Here is a 15,153-nt window from a genome sequence, read left to right as displayed (position 1 = left end):
AGGGACTGGAGCACCTGACACAGTAGATACACAATTGGGGGCTTGAAGTGCACACTCAGCCTCTCTTCTGTGGCGGGGTGGGGCGTGATGGTGGCGGGGTCGCCAGGAGTGTCACGGGAAGATCAAACGGCGCCCGGCGCCTTTGCCCTCAGGGACAAAGAAGCTAAGACAACAGATCACCTGGCCTCAATAATCAGTGCTGCATCGCAACCTCTTCAATGACTGCTGACTCACGCCTGGCTGCCTTTCAGCCCGGCTGCCTCTATCAGCCCCGGCTGCCTCTCTCAGCCCCGGCTGCCTCTCTCAGCCACGGCTGCCTCTCTCAGCCCCGGCTGCCTCTCTCAGCCCGGCTGCCTCTCTCAGCCCGCTGCCTCTCTCAGTCTGGCTGCCTTTCAGCCCGCTGCCTCTCTCAGCCCCGGCTGCCTCTCTCAGCCCCGGCTGCCTCTCTCAGCCCCGGCTGCCTCTCTCAGCCCCGGCTGCCTCTCTCAGCCCCGGCTGCCTCTCTCAGCCCGGCTGCCTCTCTCAGCCCCGGCTGCCTCTCTCAGCCCGGCTGCCTCTCTCAGCCCCGGCTGCCTCTCTCAGCCCGGCTGCCTTTCTCAGCCCGGCTGCCTCTTTCAGCCCGGCTGCCCCTCTCAGCACCTACACACTTCAGAGGAGCACGTCATGGGTCTGTCGAAACAACCATTGCCGGCTACCGCTTCAACAAGCCGTGGTCAACATGTGGTTCTTCGACAATAAATGAACTTGCATCCATAAACTGTCAGTGAAACAACTGTTGTTTGTTTTTCGCCTCTCGTATATCAGTCGTATAAAAGCCCCCTCTGGGTTTTAGCGAGGCAGCTGGACACCTGGAGGAGTGAACCCGGGACAACAACAGAAGAGACAGGATAGTTAACAGCACTGTTAGGAAGCAGGGGATGAGGTTTCCCCGGATAGATAAGAGACGCCTGTTGGGCTGATCGATTGATAAGACACCTCAGGACTGAGAGAAACTAGAAAGTTCTGCCAAAGCTTCTGCATTATGCATGTGCCAGAATTCTCGAAGCTCTTGTCGGGAAGGGCACTGCAGACAATTACATTCTGATTCATCGGTGCGATCATTTGTGTGAATGAAGGGTAGCGAACGTGTCATAAATACTTGCACATTTAGAATATAAAATGCTTCTGTATGTCATAGAAATGGAACATGAAGATATTTATGTCGTTTATTTTCTCTTCAGTAATGCCAAATCTCTCGAGAAGACAGAAACAAACAGAAAAAGGGAGGTGGAGAAAAGGAAAAGATTAAGGGCTAGTGCAGTATTATTACGGCTAAGGGTATCAATGTTAGATTAAATATTGCTTTCTTAAAAGAAGAGAAACTTCAGAAATGTACTGTACTAACAAGAACCAAACTCCAAAATGTTTCTGCTCCGAGCACAATAACTGCATTTAGCGAGTAAACAAGGACTTTGTTTATATGTTCCACTTACAGAACAGTACTCAAACTAACTAGGGAAACTTTCCCCCAGTTTGATGTCTGACTGAAGAGACTAAACAGAAATCACTGGCATAGATCACTTATATAAATGTCAGACATGAACTTGTGGTTTTGTGTGCTTGTGCTTATAAGCGTGACTTCAAGCATTGATGAACACGTTTCTGAAAGGGAAGGTGGAGTGGAAATTCTGCATTCGGGTGCATGAAAAGTAAAGATGTGGAACATTCAAAACGACGACTTGATATGAATGAATAAACCAAAACAGCAGAAAACAGTCAAGTATATAAAAAGCCTGGACATCTGACTGCCAACAACAATTTACGTCATGAATGCAGTTGTTTATGCACGAAGATTGTGTCAATATTTTGTCAACTGTATTTCCATGTGTGTACACTATGTGTGTACCCCTATGTGTATGTGTGTGTGTGTGTGTACGTTTGTGTAGCTTTCAGTGTGTGCATCTACCTTCATGCATTCACATGAGTTGTGTGTGCCCAAATGCCAGCGGGGGGTGGTGGTGGTGGTGGTGGGGGTGCCGGAGGTGGGGGAGATGGTGGTTTGGGGACCAGACGGCAGCAGGCAGCCCCGAGCGTGGGGGCCAGCCAGAACCCCCAGAACCCCCCTGTTGCAGGGCACCATCTAAGGAACAACAAGCAGCCAAACAAACAGGCACTGTTGGAGATCACAGCCCACCCCCAGTCCCAAGCTGTGAATCCAACGGCCGAACGAAACGTCGACTAGAGAGCGAGAATAATCCTAGCGGGAAGCGGGATAGCAGACGGCTTTCTACTCCTTCGCCCTCGTTAAAAGATCCAACCTCTCCGCCCGTTTGAAAGGGTCGCTGATTCAAAGAGAAATCAAGACGAACATGTTCACCTCTGATTTCAGTCTCGGATGAAGGTGAAACCTTCATCGTGCAAGGAGGAAGAATGGCAGAAGACAAGTGAGAGGAGGGGAGAGGACTGGGGGGGGGGGCATGAGTGAAAAGATAATGAGGATATAAGAAAGGAGATTGGGGTTGAGATGGGTGTGCGTGAGCTGAGCTAAAGCCCCGTTACGTGATCTGCGTCTGGGCTGGAGCGTCTCCACTCCTCCATCTCCCTCACCCTCGCTCTCCTCCATCTCCCACACCCTCGCTCTCCTCCATCTCCCTCACCCTCGTTCTCCTCCATCTCCCTCACCCTCGCTCACCTCCATCTCCCTCACCCTCGCTCTTCTCCATCTCCCACACCCTCGCTCTCCTCCATCTCCCACACCCTCCTCCATCTCCCACACCCTCCTCCATCTCCCTCACCCTCCTCCATCTCCCTCACCCTCGCTCTCCTCCATCTCCCTCACCCTCCTCCATCTCCCTCACCCTCGCTCTCCTCCATCTCCCTCACCCTCGCTCTCCTCCACCTCCCTCACCCTCTCTCTCCTCCATCTCCCTCACCCTCGCTCTCCTCCATCTCACTCTCCGTCACGGGGGAGATGCAGGCTGACAGGCTGCCAGGCTGCAAGGGACAGCTCAGGCTGAGCTTGTTAACTGGTACATAAGCAGTCAGAGCACTGACAACCAATCAAACAGAGAATGAGAGCAGAAAAAAATAATAATAATAACCACCTCCCCAGACCTGCAAGGAAGGACCCTCAAGAATAGAAGCAGCATGAGAAGAAATGGATCATATTTGATTCGATAACAGAGAAATGTGTGATAGGGAAGAAGGATTTGATTTATTTATATATTTATTTATGTATTATTGGGCTTTGTGTCGCTGCAGGGACATGAGTTAGAAACTCATCCGTCCATCACTTCAGATATGAGTCATGTATTATACATGGCCCCGAAAGATTCAACTCAACAACCGTGCCCATCGACTGTCCTCTCACATACACACACCTACACACATGCACCAACACACACACGCCCAACAAACAGAAACACACCAGTATAAACCCTGTATTTGTACTAAAACAAAGAGCTGCTGTTGTGTGCAGCTCCCATGGAGGCCTGTGTGTTAGGCTTAGGGACAGCAGGCATCTTCTGAACTGCAATACACCAGTTCAAGCTCGTATTGATCAGAAGGATCATGTTGACTGGATTCTCGAATGATCAAAAGCATGGCACTACGTCACCTTCAACTCCAGTTGCTGCATTGTGTCAGTATCATGCCAGTCACCCTGGTCACAAGTCGTGCCTCAACCCCCCACTGTGGTCGCCAGGGTAAGTGAGTGGCGAGAGAGGGTTTCTGTGGCAGCTGTTGTGGTCTTGAAGCGTAACAAGCAGTGATGAAGCTTTTTGTTGTTGGCGTAATTGGCTTTGCATGTGGCTTTAACTCAGCAGGGCCCAGCAGCAGGATTTGGACAGCCAAACAGAGACCAGCAGGAGGAGGAAAGCCACACTGAGACCAGAGGAGGACAGCCACACTGAGACCAGAGGAGGACAGCCACACTGAGACCAGAGGAGGACAGCCACACAGAGACCAGAGGAGGACAGCCACACTGAGACCAGAGGAGGACAGCCACACTAAGACCAGAGGAGGACAGCCACACAGAGACCAGAGGAGGACAGCCACACTGAGACCAGAGGAGGACAGCCACACTGAGACCAGAGGAGGACAGCCACACTAAGACCAGAGGAGGACAGCCACACTGAAACCAGTGGAGGACAGCCACACTGAGACCAGAGGAGGACAGCCACACTGAGACCAGAGGAGGACAGCCACACTGAGACCAGAGGAGGACAGCCACACAGAGACCAGAGGAGGACAGCCACACTGAAACCAGAGGAGGACAGCCACACTGAAACCAGAGGAGGACAGCCACACAGAGACCAGAGGAGGACAGCCACACTAAGACCAGAGGAGGACAGCCACACAGAGACCAGAGGAGGACAGCCACACTGAGACCAGAGGAGGACAGCCACACTAAGACCAGAGGAGGACAGCCACACTGAAACCAGTGGAGGACAGCCACACTGAGACCAGAGGAGGACAGTCACACTAAGACCAGAGGAGGACAGCCACACAGAGACCAGAGGAGGACAGCCACACTGAGACCAGAGGAGGACAGCCACACAGAGACCAGAGGAGGACAGCCACACTGAGACCAGAGGAGGACAGCCACACTGAGACCAGAGGAGGACAGCCACACAGAGACCAGAGGAGGACAGCCACACAGAGACCAGAGGAGGACAGCCACACTGAGACCAGAGGAGGACAGCCACACTGAGACCAGAGGAGGACAGCCACACAGAGACCAGAGGAGGACAGCCACACAGAGACCGGAGGAGGACAGCCACACAGAGACCAGAGGAGGACAGCCACACAGAGACCAGAGGAGGACAGCCACACAGAGACCGGAGGAGGACAGCCACACAGAGACCAGAGGAGGACAGCCACACTGAAACCAGAGGAGGACAGCCACACAGAGACCAGAGGAGGACAGCCACACAGAGACCAGAGCCTACAGTGCTGATCAACCTGACTCTCTCTCCCTGCCTCCTTACCTCCAAATAACTTTGTGTCTTTAGATCCAATTCTGTCAGTCTGTCTCTCTCTTTTTTTATTCTCTCTGTCTCAATCTCTATCGTTGTGTTCTAGCTCCCTCCCTCTTCTCTCTCTCTCTCTCTCTCTCTCTCTCTCTCTCTCTCTCTCTCTCTCTCTCTCTCTCTCTCTCTCTCTCTCTCTCTCTCTCTCTCTCTCTCTCTCTCTCTCTCTCTCTCTCTCTCTCTCTGCCTCTGCCTCTGCCTCTGCCTCTGCCTCTCTCGCTCACTCTCTCTCTCTAGATCAAATTCTCTCTTCACCCTCCCTTTTTCCCTCTCTCTCTCTCACTCACTCACTCACTCACTCACTCATTGGCTCAACCTCAAATTCGAAATCCTTCACTCTCAATCTCTCTTTTCAGCTCAAACTCTGCATTTCTCTCCCTCCCCCTCCCCCTTCCTCTCCCTCTCTTTCCTCTTCTCTCCTCAATGAGCCGGGCCCCTCATCACGCACCCATCCCCGCCCCTCCTTTCTCCCCCCGAGGTCAGGGAAGAGGGAACATAAATGATGAGCCAATAAAGAGGGGCAGTATCCCAGACAGGCTCTGAGGGGGCCTCTATTAGCATGCCACCTGTTGGTCCCCCACAGCTAATAATGAGAAGCAGTCAGCAAGCCAGCCCCCGCTGCCAGCCAGCCAGCTAATCAACCAGTCAGCCAGCTAACAGCTAAGCCAGTCGTCTGACTGTCAGTCGTTCGGTCATCAAGCCATAGTCATCCAGCCAGTTAACCAGTCAGCCCTTCTAATACAGCCCGTTTTCCATCCCAGTCACTGAGTCAGCCGTCCAGCCCTAACAATCCAGCCAATCAGCCAGCCAGCCAGCCCGCCGTTCAATCACTCAGCGAGTCACTCGGCCAGGCAGCCCAGGGTCACTCCGGCAGAGTTTACCAGCCAGTCTGAAGGTCTCACTTTCCTGGGCTCTGCACTGCACTGACAGTTATGCACCAGGACATACGGACACTGTCTGAGGCCATGAGCAGGGGCACTAAGTGGTCATGAAGAGAGAGACTGGCCCCCTGCTGTGACAGAGAGCTGGATGGGTACAGCAGGACATCCCTAACTCAGCTGGTCTTGCTACCTAGGGCAGACTGGGCAGGGGGTCCCCCCAGCGTGGGAGCACCGTGGGAGGCAGACCTACCAGGGATGGAGGTTCTCTTGGGGAGGATGGTCACAGCGCCAATGGCGGCGTCCTCCAGTCCGTGGATGGGACTGTTCTTGGCCCCCCAGCTGTCTGAGCCGATCCACACAAAGTGACCCACTTGGTCTGCTCGTTTACTGGCGTTCAGGACACCCCTGTTGGTAGACACACACACACAATATTATTGAGTGACCTTACAGTCAGACCCGCTGGGTGATGAGAAAAGGGATTATAAACACACACACACACACAAACACACACAGAAGAACACACACTTAAGTGGCACATGCTATTTATTTGCAACTGAAAAGCACCCAGTCTGCCTCTTTTACATTTACACCAGTTAACCCTCTTTTTATCTCTCTCTCTCCGTCTTTTCTGCCTCTCTTTTCTGTCTCTCTTTTCTGTCTCTGTCTCTCTCTCCGTACCGTATGTCTTCATCCGAGGCGAAAATGATGATGGCGCGGGCGTATCGCGTGTCTAGCAACAAGCGAATGATCTTGTCGAAGTCAGATGGCTTGTGATCGTGGGGGATCTTCAGGGACTGGGCGATGCAGATGCCACCTGGGGAGGAGAAGGGCAGAAATAATGACTTCTCAGCAGGGGGGAGGAGGGAGGAATAGATGGAGGGAGGAACAGAGAGCAACAAAAAAAGACGTACATGGAATCCCTCAAGTGCAGTCTGTCGAGAAAGGTTAAACATTTCTTTAAACCCTGGAGTTCGAAACGTGATTAAGTTTGACTGAAATCATTAGAATTCATGGGGATTATTTTGCACACAATCGACAAACAATGAATACATCTCAGCCGAATGTAAGAAGGAATATTTTTGTGGCAATGTTTGGACTGTGTTATGTCAAAAATTGCCATTACAACTGTTGACAGTTCTTGCACAGGCTTGCAGCACCCCGGTGTTTTCGGAGCTAGATAATTAGACAGCTTTTTGAGAAGCTCCTTTCTGGATGTTTTCCCACAGCCCAGGTAGCCGCAGTTTGGTCCCAGACTTCCTGCATGTGATGAATCCTGGGTACTGGATTACTCTGTGAATGCCTTGTTTCACTAGTGTTCAATACATGGATATGATCATTGAAGAACGAACACAATTGAGATTATGAACTGCAATTGACACGGAAGAGTGTTTGAGAGAGACGAGGGGAAGTGAGTCAACCTGTAAGACAGTATGTATAAAGAATTCTTCACACAGATTAGAGAAACTCCACGCTAACTGTAGTTTGGCAACTGTTCCGCTGTGTGTGATCTGTGACACATACTGTACTTTTGAAATCCCTGCAGGGAAGACAAGCCTTCGTACCGTCTCCGGGACGACCAACAGCTCCTGGAACCGCCTGAAAGGACTTGATGGGTTTCTATCTGTCAGCGGTTGTTACAAAGCGAGAAATCGGAATCCTCCAGGTGACGGTCGTTGTGTGTTGACGTGCCATGACGTCCTGTGTGAGAGACGTGCCAATCACATTTCTGCCTGCACGCCCGTCGTCAACGGAACGTGTCTGCTGGAGAATGTAACAGCGTTGACCCTCGAGTGTTGTGTTGGAGAATGCCAGAAACGACGCTCGTCTCTGGGCAACATCGCGCACACACACACAAACAAACACACCAAGGTTTGTTTTTCTATATTAGTGGGGCCAGACCATTCACTCCCATAAAAAATGGAGCTCTCTCTTACGACTTAACCCTAACCCTTAATGTAATTTTAACCCTAAAACCCCCTGAGAAAAGCATTTGAAGTTATAAGGTCCAAGCAAAAGAGCCCCACAGGACATACGGTCCCCATAAGGATAGTTAAACACAAACACACACACGCATTCACACACACTTTGTTGAACAACCCCCCAAGGTTGGTCACGGACTTAGCTCTGTGTGTTCCAGCTTCTGTTCCACCTTTGTATGCGGACCAACACAGCTCGCTTGGCTGCGTGTGCTCAGCCGAACAGTGGAGATGTGTTCCCAGATTAGCTCCCATAATCCTTCTCTCTGCTTGTGCCAGAACACAACACCAAGCTCACCCTGATCCGCTTTTGTTCGGTACAATTATCAAAAACAGGAGAGAGAGAATTCCATACGGTACAGTAGTCACAGTAAAAAGGGCAGTAATGCTCTGTGACCAGCAGAACAGTGCGTTAACGTGCAATACAGGCCTTGAAGCTGAGGTATGTGTCAGATCAGGGCTATTCGGTCGGTAAACAGCCGGGGCGCTTGTTGTTAAACGGCTCAGAGGAAGACCGGGTTGCACCTGAGCTCAGCTCATACTCCGACAGGACAGGAAACAAATGAGGGCTGATTTAGAAAGAGTCCTACACAAGGGCACACTGCTCGTCCAAATGCAAAGGTGTGGTCTACCCCCGCCCCCCCATGCGTGACCTCCGTAAATCACAAACGCATAACACGCTCAGATGACAGTCTAACCATGAGACACATGCAAGTCTCTCCCTCATTGCTATCCCTCGTCTTTCTGTCTCTCTCTCTCTCTATTGGCCCTCTCTCTCCACTCTATTGCTCCTCTCTTTCCCTCTCCCTCTCTTTCCCTCTCTGCTGTCTGTCTTTCAAGTCACCCAGCCCCCCCCCCATCCACTCACACACACCAGCATCCACCTCCTTGCTCCCCATCTCTCTCTTCTCCCTCGCTCCTCTCCTCTTCTGCTCCCTCACTCCTCTCCTCCTGTGCTCCCTCACTCCTTTCCTCCTCTGCTCCCTCACTCCTCTCCTCCTCTCCTCCCTCACTCCTCTCCTCCTCTCCTCCCTCACTCCTCTCCTCCTCTCCTCCCTCACTCCTCTCCTCCTCTCCTCCCTCACTCCTCTTCTCTTGTGCTCCCTCACTCCTCTTCTCCTGTGCTCCCTCGCTCCTCTCCTCCTCTGCTCCCTCACTCCTCTCCTCCCTCGCTCCTCTCCTCCCTCACTCCTCTTCTCCTGTGCTCCCTCGCTCCTCTCCTCCTCTGCTCCCTCACTCCTCTCCTCCCTCGCTCCTCTCCTCCCTCACTCCTCTTCTCCTGTGCTCCCTCACTCCTCTCCTCGTCTGCTCCCTCACTCCGCTCCTCCCTCACTCCTCTTCTCCTGTGCTCCCTCGCTCCTCTCCTCCTCTGCTCCCTCGCTCCTCTCCTCCCTCACTCCTCTCCTCCTCTGCTCCCTCACTCCTCTCCTCCTCTGCTCCCTCGCTCCTCTCCTCATCTCCTCCCTCACTCCTCTTCTCCTGTGCTCCCTCACTCCTCTCCTCCTCTGCTCTCTCACTCCGCTCCTCCCTCACTCCTCTTCTCCTGTGCTCCCTCACTCCTCTCCTCCTGTGCTCCCTCGCTCCTCTCCTCCTCTGCTCCCTCGCTCCTCTCCTCCTCTGCTCCCTCGCTCCTCTCCTCCTCTCCTCCCTCACTCCTCTTCTCCTGTGCTACCTCACTCCTCTCCTCCTGTGCTCCCTCGCTCCTCTCCTCCTCTGCTCCCTCACTCCTCTCCTCCTCTCCTCCCTCACTCCTCTCCTCCCTCACTCCTCTCCTCCTCTCCTCCCTCACTCCTCTCCTCCCTCACTCCTCTTCTCCTGTGCTCCCTCACTCCTCTCCTCCTGTGCTCCCTCGCTCCTCTCCTCCCTCCTTCTCTGTGCTAGGGTGTTGATGGCTCATTTGCTTGCCAGGTGTAGACTGAGGTTTTACATGGCGACTGTATCGGGGCTCACAACATTAGTTTGACAGACAGCCCCTCTTAATTGGTTCTTCAGAGCTTGTTGATGTATTGCTTTTTTATCATACCACTTGAAGAGCGATCAGAGCTCTCTGTGAAATGAATGTTTGGGATTCCAGGCACTTGTCATCATTATTGGCACAATTTACTCCCCACCTGGAGTTACCGTAACATTACTGCTCCATGAGATAGAGAGAGGGGTAGAGAGAGAGATAGGGAGAGAGGGGTACAGAGAGACATAACGAGAGAGAGAGGTAGAGAGAGAGATAGGGAGAGAGGGGTACAGAGAGACATAACGAGAGAGAGAGGTAGAGAGAGAGATAGGGAGAGAGGGGTACAGAGAGACATAACGAGAGAGAGAGGTAGAGAGAGAGATAGGGAGAGAGGGATACAGAGAGACATAACGAGAGAGAGAGGTAGAGAGAGAAAAGTAGAAAAAGAGAGAAAGCGATAAACAGAGAGTGAAAGAGTGAAATAGTGAGAGAAAAGAGAGATTAAAGAGAGAAAAGAGAGATTACAGAGAATGAAAGGATGAACTAGTGAGAGAAAAGAGAGATTAAAGAGAGAATGAGAGGATTAAAGAGAGAGAGTGCAAAAGAGAATGAAACAGAGGGCAAAAGAGAGAGAGAGACTGAAAGAGAGAAAGAATGAGAGAGAGAGAGAGAGAGAGAGAGAGAGAGAGAGAGAGAGAGAGTGCGAACGAGAATGAAAGAGAGAGGGAAAAAGAGGGAGATTGAAAGAGAGAGAGAGAGAGAGAGAGAGAGAGAGAGAGAGAGAGAGGGAGGGAGAGAGAGAGAGAGAGAGAGAGAGAGAGAGAGAGAGAGAGAGAGAGAGAGAGAGAGAGAAAGAGAGAAAGAGAGAGAGACTGTCAGATGGCATACTCGAGGGTCAGCAGGAGACAGGTCCATACAGACATCGGCGGGTGCGTGGAGGAGGGTTATACTGCTGGAACACCCTATCAGAATGGGCCACGTCTGTAACTAGGTAACTGTATAACCAGGCAGGCATGACTGAGAACAGGTAGGTCTGCAGGCAGGCAGGTTAGATTGTCACTTGGCAACCAAAACTGTAAACAGGCTGGAAAGATTGTAACCAGCGAGATTGGACTGTAACCAAGTCACCAGGACTTTAAACAGGCAGGGAACACTGTAACCAAACTGCCACTATTCTAAACAGGCAAGTAAGACTGTAACCAGTACAGGAGAGAAGATATCTCAGATCCGTCAGGGGGAGGTCATATGGAGCTTAGAGTAACAGTTCATCTTCCTAAATCCTGTTGAAATAAAGCACCTGCCAGCTCCTTATCTCCTGGTCTCTCTCTCTCTCCATTTCTGTCTCTCGCCCACTGACTACCTCTCTCTCTCTTTTTATATTCATACATATAGAGTAGATATAGGCTATGTACGTGCATATATATCCCCTTCCGACTGACTGTGGAGAAAATGGATCTTGTTTTAGAGCCATGCTGCTCCTCTCCTGCACCTAAGCTCATTTGTTGCCATGGTAGCCTCGTTGTTAAATTTCTTTACAGCCATCGACCAAAAATGTCTCAACAGAGACTTCAGCACTCAGGTGAGGGCACAGATTTGTACAGTACTGCACAGTACTGCACCTCACAGCACAGCACTGCAAAGTACAGCACAGTACAGTACTGCACAGCACAGCAAAGTACAGCACAGCACTGCAAAGTACGGCACAGCAATGTACAGCACTGCAGTGCAAAGTACAGCACAGTACTACTGCACTGCACTGCACTGCAAAGTACGGCACAGCAAAGTACAGCACTGCAGTGCAAAGTACAGCACAGTACTACTGCACTGCACAGCACAGCACAGTACTACTGCACAGCACAGCACAGTACTACTGCACTGCACAGCACAGCACAGTAGTAGGTACTCGCTGCAGATGCACTGGGAGAATCTCAGCCCTGGCTCTGGGGAGCTATCAGTCACGCATGACCAGAGCTTCGAGGTGCCCGCAAGGCAGCTGACACACTGTCCTCGGCCCAGACACTGAGAGGCTTCTCATAAAGAGCAGGACTTATCACCTCCTCGGCAGTCTGCCCGGCGACTCGGGGCCCCAGGGGGCCAATCCCAGAATACCTGGATCATCCGAGATACAATATTTATCCAGGTAATCATTTTCAGGTTAATCCATGGCGGTATCCAGGCCTTGGGAGTAAGGTAAAATTGAACTTCATTGTGCAGCGACCGGACCTGACATAAGCTTGGAGGAGAGTCAGAACGAGCGAGTCCTCATTCTCTCCTGACCGATCCTAACGGCCATGCTGACATCGCATGGACTCCAAAGTGTAATTAAGAATTCGGAAATACTGTGACTATCACTGCAATGAACAAGTATCATCTTGTGATAAGTCAGTATTTCAAATTTTTCAAGGAGAGAATTTTGATAGGAAATCGTTATTATTGAATTTCTCTAAAGCTTTATCAGCAAGCATTGTTGATTACATTAAATAAGAAGCCAGGACCAGAAAGGCTTAGAATATAGAACAAGGTCTACGTTTATGGCAAAACAGTCTGTAAAATTGTCTAGATATTGTACAGTGTTTTCTGAGTAACTTTACATAACCATGAGAGACAATCATGTGTACAGTAAGTAACTGGTCGGAGTGTCTGAAGTGAAAACACGACACAGAAGCTACTGTAAACAGACGTATGAAAGGGCTTCCCTAAGACGGATCGAGTCGTCCTGAGGGACTGGTCCTGAGGGACTGTGCTTTTCAAAAGGACTGGACTTTTGTCTCAGACATACACTTTTATCTAACCTTGTTTGTCTGTCATCGGCAGGAAGCATCTGATGTGAGGAGAGAGAATGGAAGAGATGAAGCGAATCAAACGGAAAGAGAAAGAAAAAGAGACACAGAGAGACAGGGAACCCTCTTTTTTCTCCTAAGTGCAAAGTTTAGACCCAATCTCTATAAAAACCTACAGTACACAACTTAGAAAAGTTTTTAACTAATTCTCAAACATCTAGATAAGTGCTCTGTCCTTTTGTTCAACTTAAAACTCGCTTTTGAAAGGATAAATCAGCTGCGAAACCACCTTATTACGACTTGTATACAGCTGTTTTGTAGTTGTGATAAAAATATCTCTTATGTGAGACCTATTTTATGCTTACACAAACACATAGAATTTGCATTAGTTTACCCTTACAGCAGGCTACGAATCAAATAATTATGTACCCCTCCACCTTCTTTGTCTATTGTTCATGGGCAACAGAAGTAATGAATTACAGCCAAAATGTTGTTCCCTGTGCTGTGCATCTCCTCTCTGCTAGGATGTTCCAGGAGATTTACAGCAGTGGAGTCGACCTTGAGGTGCAGGGTGCAGGGTGCAGGGTGCCGGTTAGGGCAGAATACAGAGGAAACTGGCGAGGGAGGGAGGGAGGGAGGGAGGGAGGGAGGGAGGGAGGGAGGGAGGGAGGGAGGGAGGGAGGGAGGGAGGGAGGGAGGGAGGGAGGGAGGGAGGGAGGGAGGGAGGGAGGGAGGGAGGGAGGGAGGGAGGGAGGGAGGGAGGGAGGGAGGGAGGGAGGGAGGGAGGGAGGGAGGGAGGGAGGGAGGGAGGGAGGGAGGGAGGGAGGGAGGGAGGGAGAGAGAGAATAAGAAGGAGAGAGGGAGAGAATAAGAGAGGAAGAGAAAAAGAGAGGTAGAGAGAGCTAGGGAGAGGGAAGGAAAAGGGAGACGGAAAGATGGAGAGAAAGATAAGTTCAAGGGGAAAGAGTGGGTGCAGAGAGAGAGAGAGAGAGAGAGAGAGAGAGAGAGAGAGAGAAGCAGAGAGTGAGAGGGCTAAAGACAGAGAAAGAAAGCAAGAGAGAGGGAAAGAAACAGGAGAGAGATAAAGCGAGGGGCGCATTGGAAGACAGAATCATGGAAGACAGCCAACTTATGCGATGGCCTCTGCCAGGACAAGACTCCCACAGCCTGGGCCTCAATATCTCAGACCAACATCCGCTCTGAGGCTGCACTCGCAGAGAGAGAACGCACAACCAACAGGGATCTCTGCTCTGCAGTTCTGTCTGTAGCCGGATTGGGATGCTGTCCATTCACATACTCATGGATGGATTATAATTCAGTGCCTTTCTCCTCTGCAGGAACCTTTTGTCTATCAGGCTGGACCCCAGACTCTCTTTCAGAGGCACAACATTAACATCTGAAAAGAGGCAATTGAGCAATTTCCTTGTTTTCTTCTGCAGTGACAGAGCATCAATCAATCAATTAATCTTTGTTTAAGTTCTTCCCCAAAAAACGATTGATTGCTAATTAACACCATTCAATGGGACTGACACTGAGAAAATTGAAAAGGAAGACTTTATTGATTCTACTGTGTTGAGTATCGAACAGGGGGGGAAAGGGGGCGGGTGCAGTCGGCCACCACAGAACGGCAACACTCTGGTGGAACCAGGAGACGTTACGTAAGAGGAGCTGGTGAAAAAACAGAGAAACCGTTGATTCGAGTGGAAAACAAATTCCTATTCACAGACGCAGTAAATCATGAGGACGGGCCTAAATGGGTCAAGCTTTCATCATGAACCGAGTAAATGAGAGGAGAGGAAAAGAGGAAAGGAAGAGGAGTGGATAGGAGAGAAAAGGAGAGGAGAGGAGAGACGGAGAAGAGAAAAGAGAAGAAAAAGGGAGGGGAGAGAAAAGGAGAAGGGAGGGGTGGAGTGGTGATGATGAAGACCCCTGCCTCCCAGCTACCATGGCAACAAACGAGTTGAGGTGCCAATGAGGAACAACATGTCTCATGTTGGAGGAACATTCCGGGATCGTTTCGACATGTCATTAAAGCCAGACATTGTTGAGGCAATCTGCAACATTTTGCTCTGGGACAGCTGGGACAAGTAGTTTGCTGAGAGAGTTCTGAATCTTTCTGACTGGCTGTCACAGACATCAAATACCAGATGTCATTGCAAGGGATTTCCATTGTGTCAAATCAAGATTCAAGGAGATTGAAAAGTGAAATATTAATGTGAGCGTCGCTGAAATAAATAAAATAAAAAGTATTTCTCAAGGGTGTGAAATATTCTTGAAGCAAGACAGCCAAGTTTTTTGGGGGGGTTCTTTTCTTGTTGTACTGTTTCCATGACTTTGATGTTCAGCACCAACTAATAAAAGGCACAATGAGTGACCTTCTCCTCCCAGAGATTGGAAGCTGCAGGTCAAGCCAGTCAACATGAATAAAATATCAACACACCTCAAACACGCAATAAAACGGATCGTGCCAAGTTCAAACCAAGATCATACATGTGTTTGGGGTTTGCGTGTGGATGTTTTTGCATGTGTGTCTTTTTCGTGTGTGTGAGAGTGTGTGTG

General features: G+C 50.4%; 1 protein-coding gene across 1 annotated transcript in view; it reads right to left on the bottom strand.

Moving 5' to 3' along the window:
- grm7 (glutamate metabotropic receptor 7) overlaps positions 1-15,153 on the bottom strand; it is a 104,302-nt gene that overhangs the window by 45,737 nt on the left and 43,412 nt on the right. The window contains exons 3-4 of the mRNA XM_084705486.1: positions 6,569-6,704; positions 6,141-6,295 (exon numbers count right to left, since the gene is read on the bottom strand). Of these exons, the coding sequence (XP_084561612.1) occupies positions 6,141-6,295; positions 6,569-6,704 (291 nt within the window). The remainder of the gene's footprint in view (positions 1-6,140; positions 6,296-6,568; positions 6,705-15,153) is intronic.

The sequence above is a fragment of the Hypomesus nipponensis genome, chromosome 9, assembly GCF_054491055.1.
Source record: "Hypomesus nipponensis isolate SF chromosome 9, ASM5449105v1, whole genome shotgun sequence".
NCBI classification, from domain to species: Eukaryota; Metazoa; Chordata; class Actinopteri; order Osmeriformes; family Osmeridae; genus Hypomesus; species Hypomesus nipponensis.
Note: the sequence above shows the minus strand (reverse complement) of the source record. Positions and strands in the feature narration are given on the sequence as shown.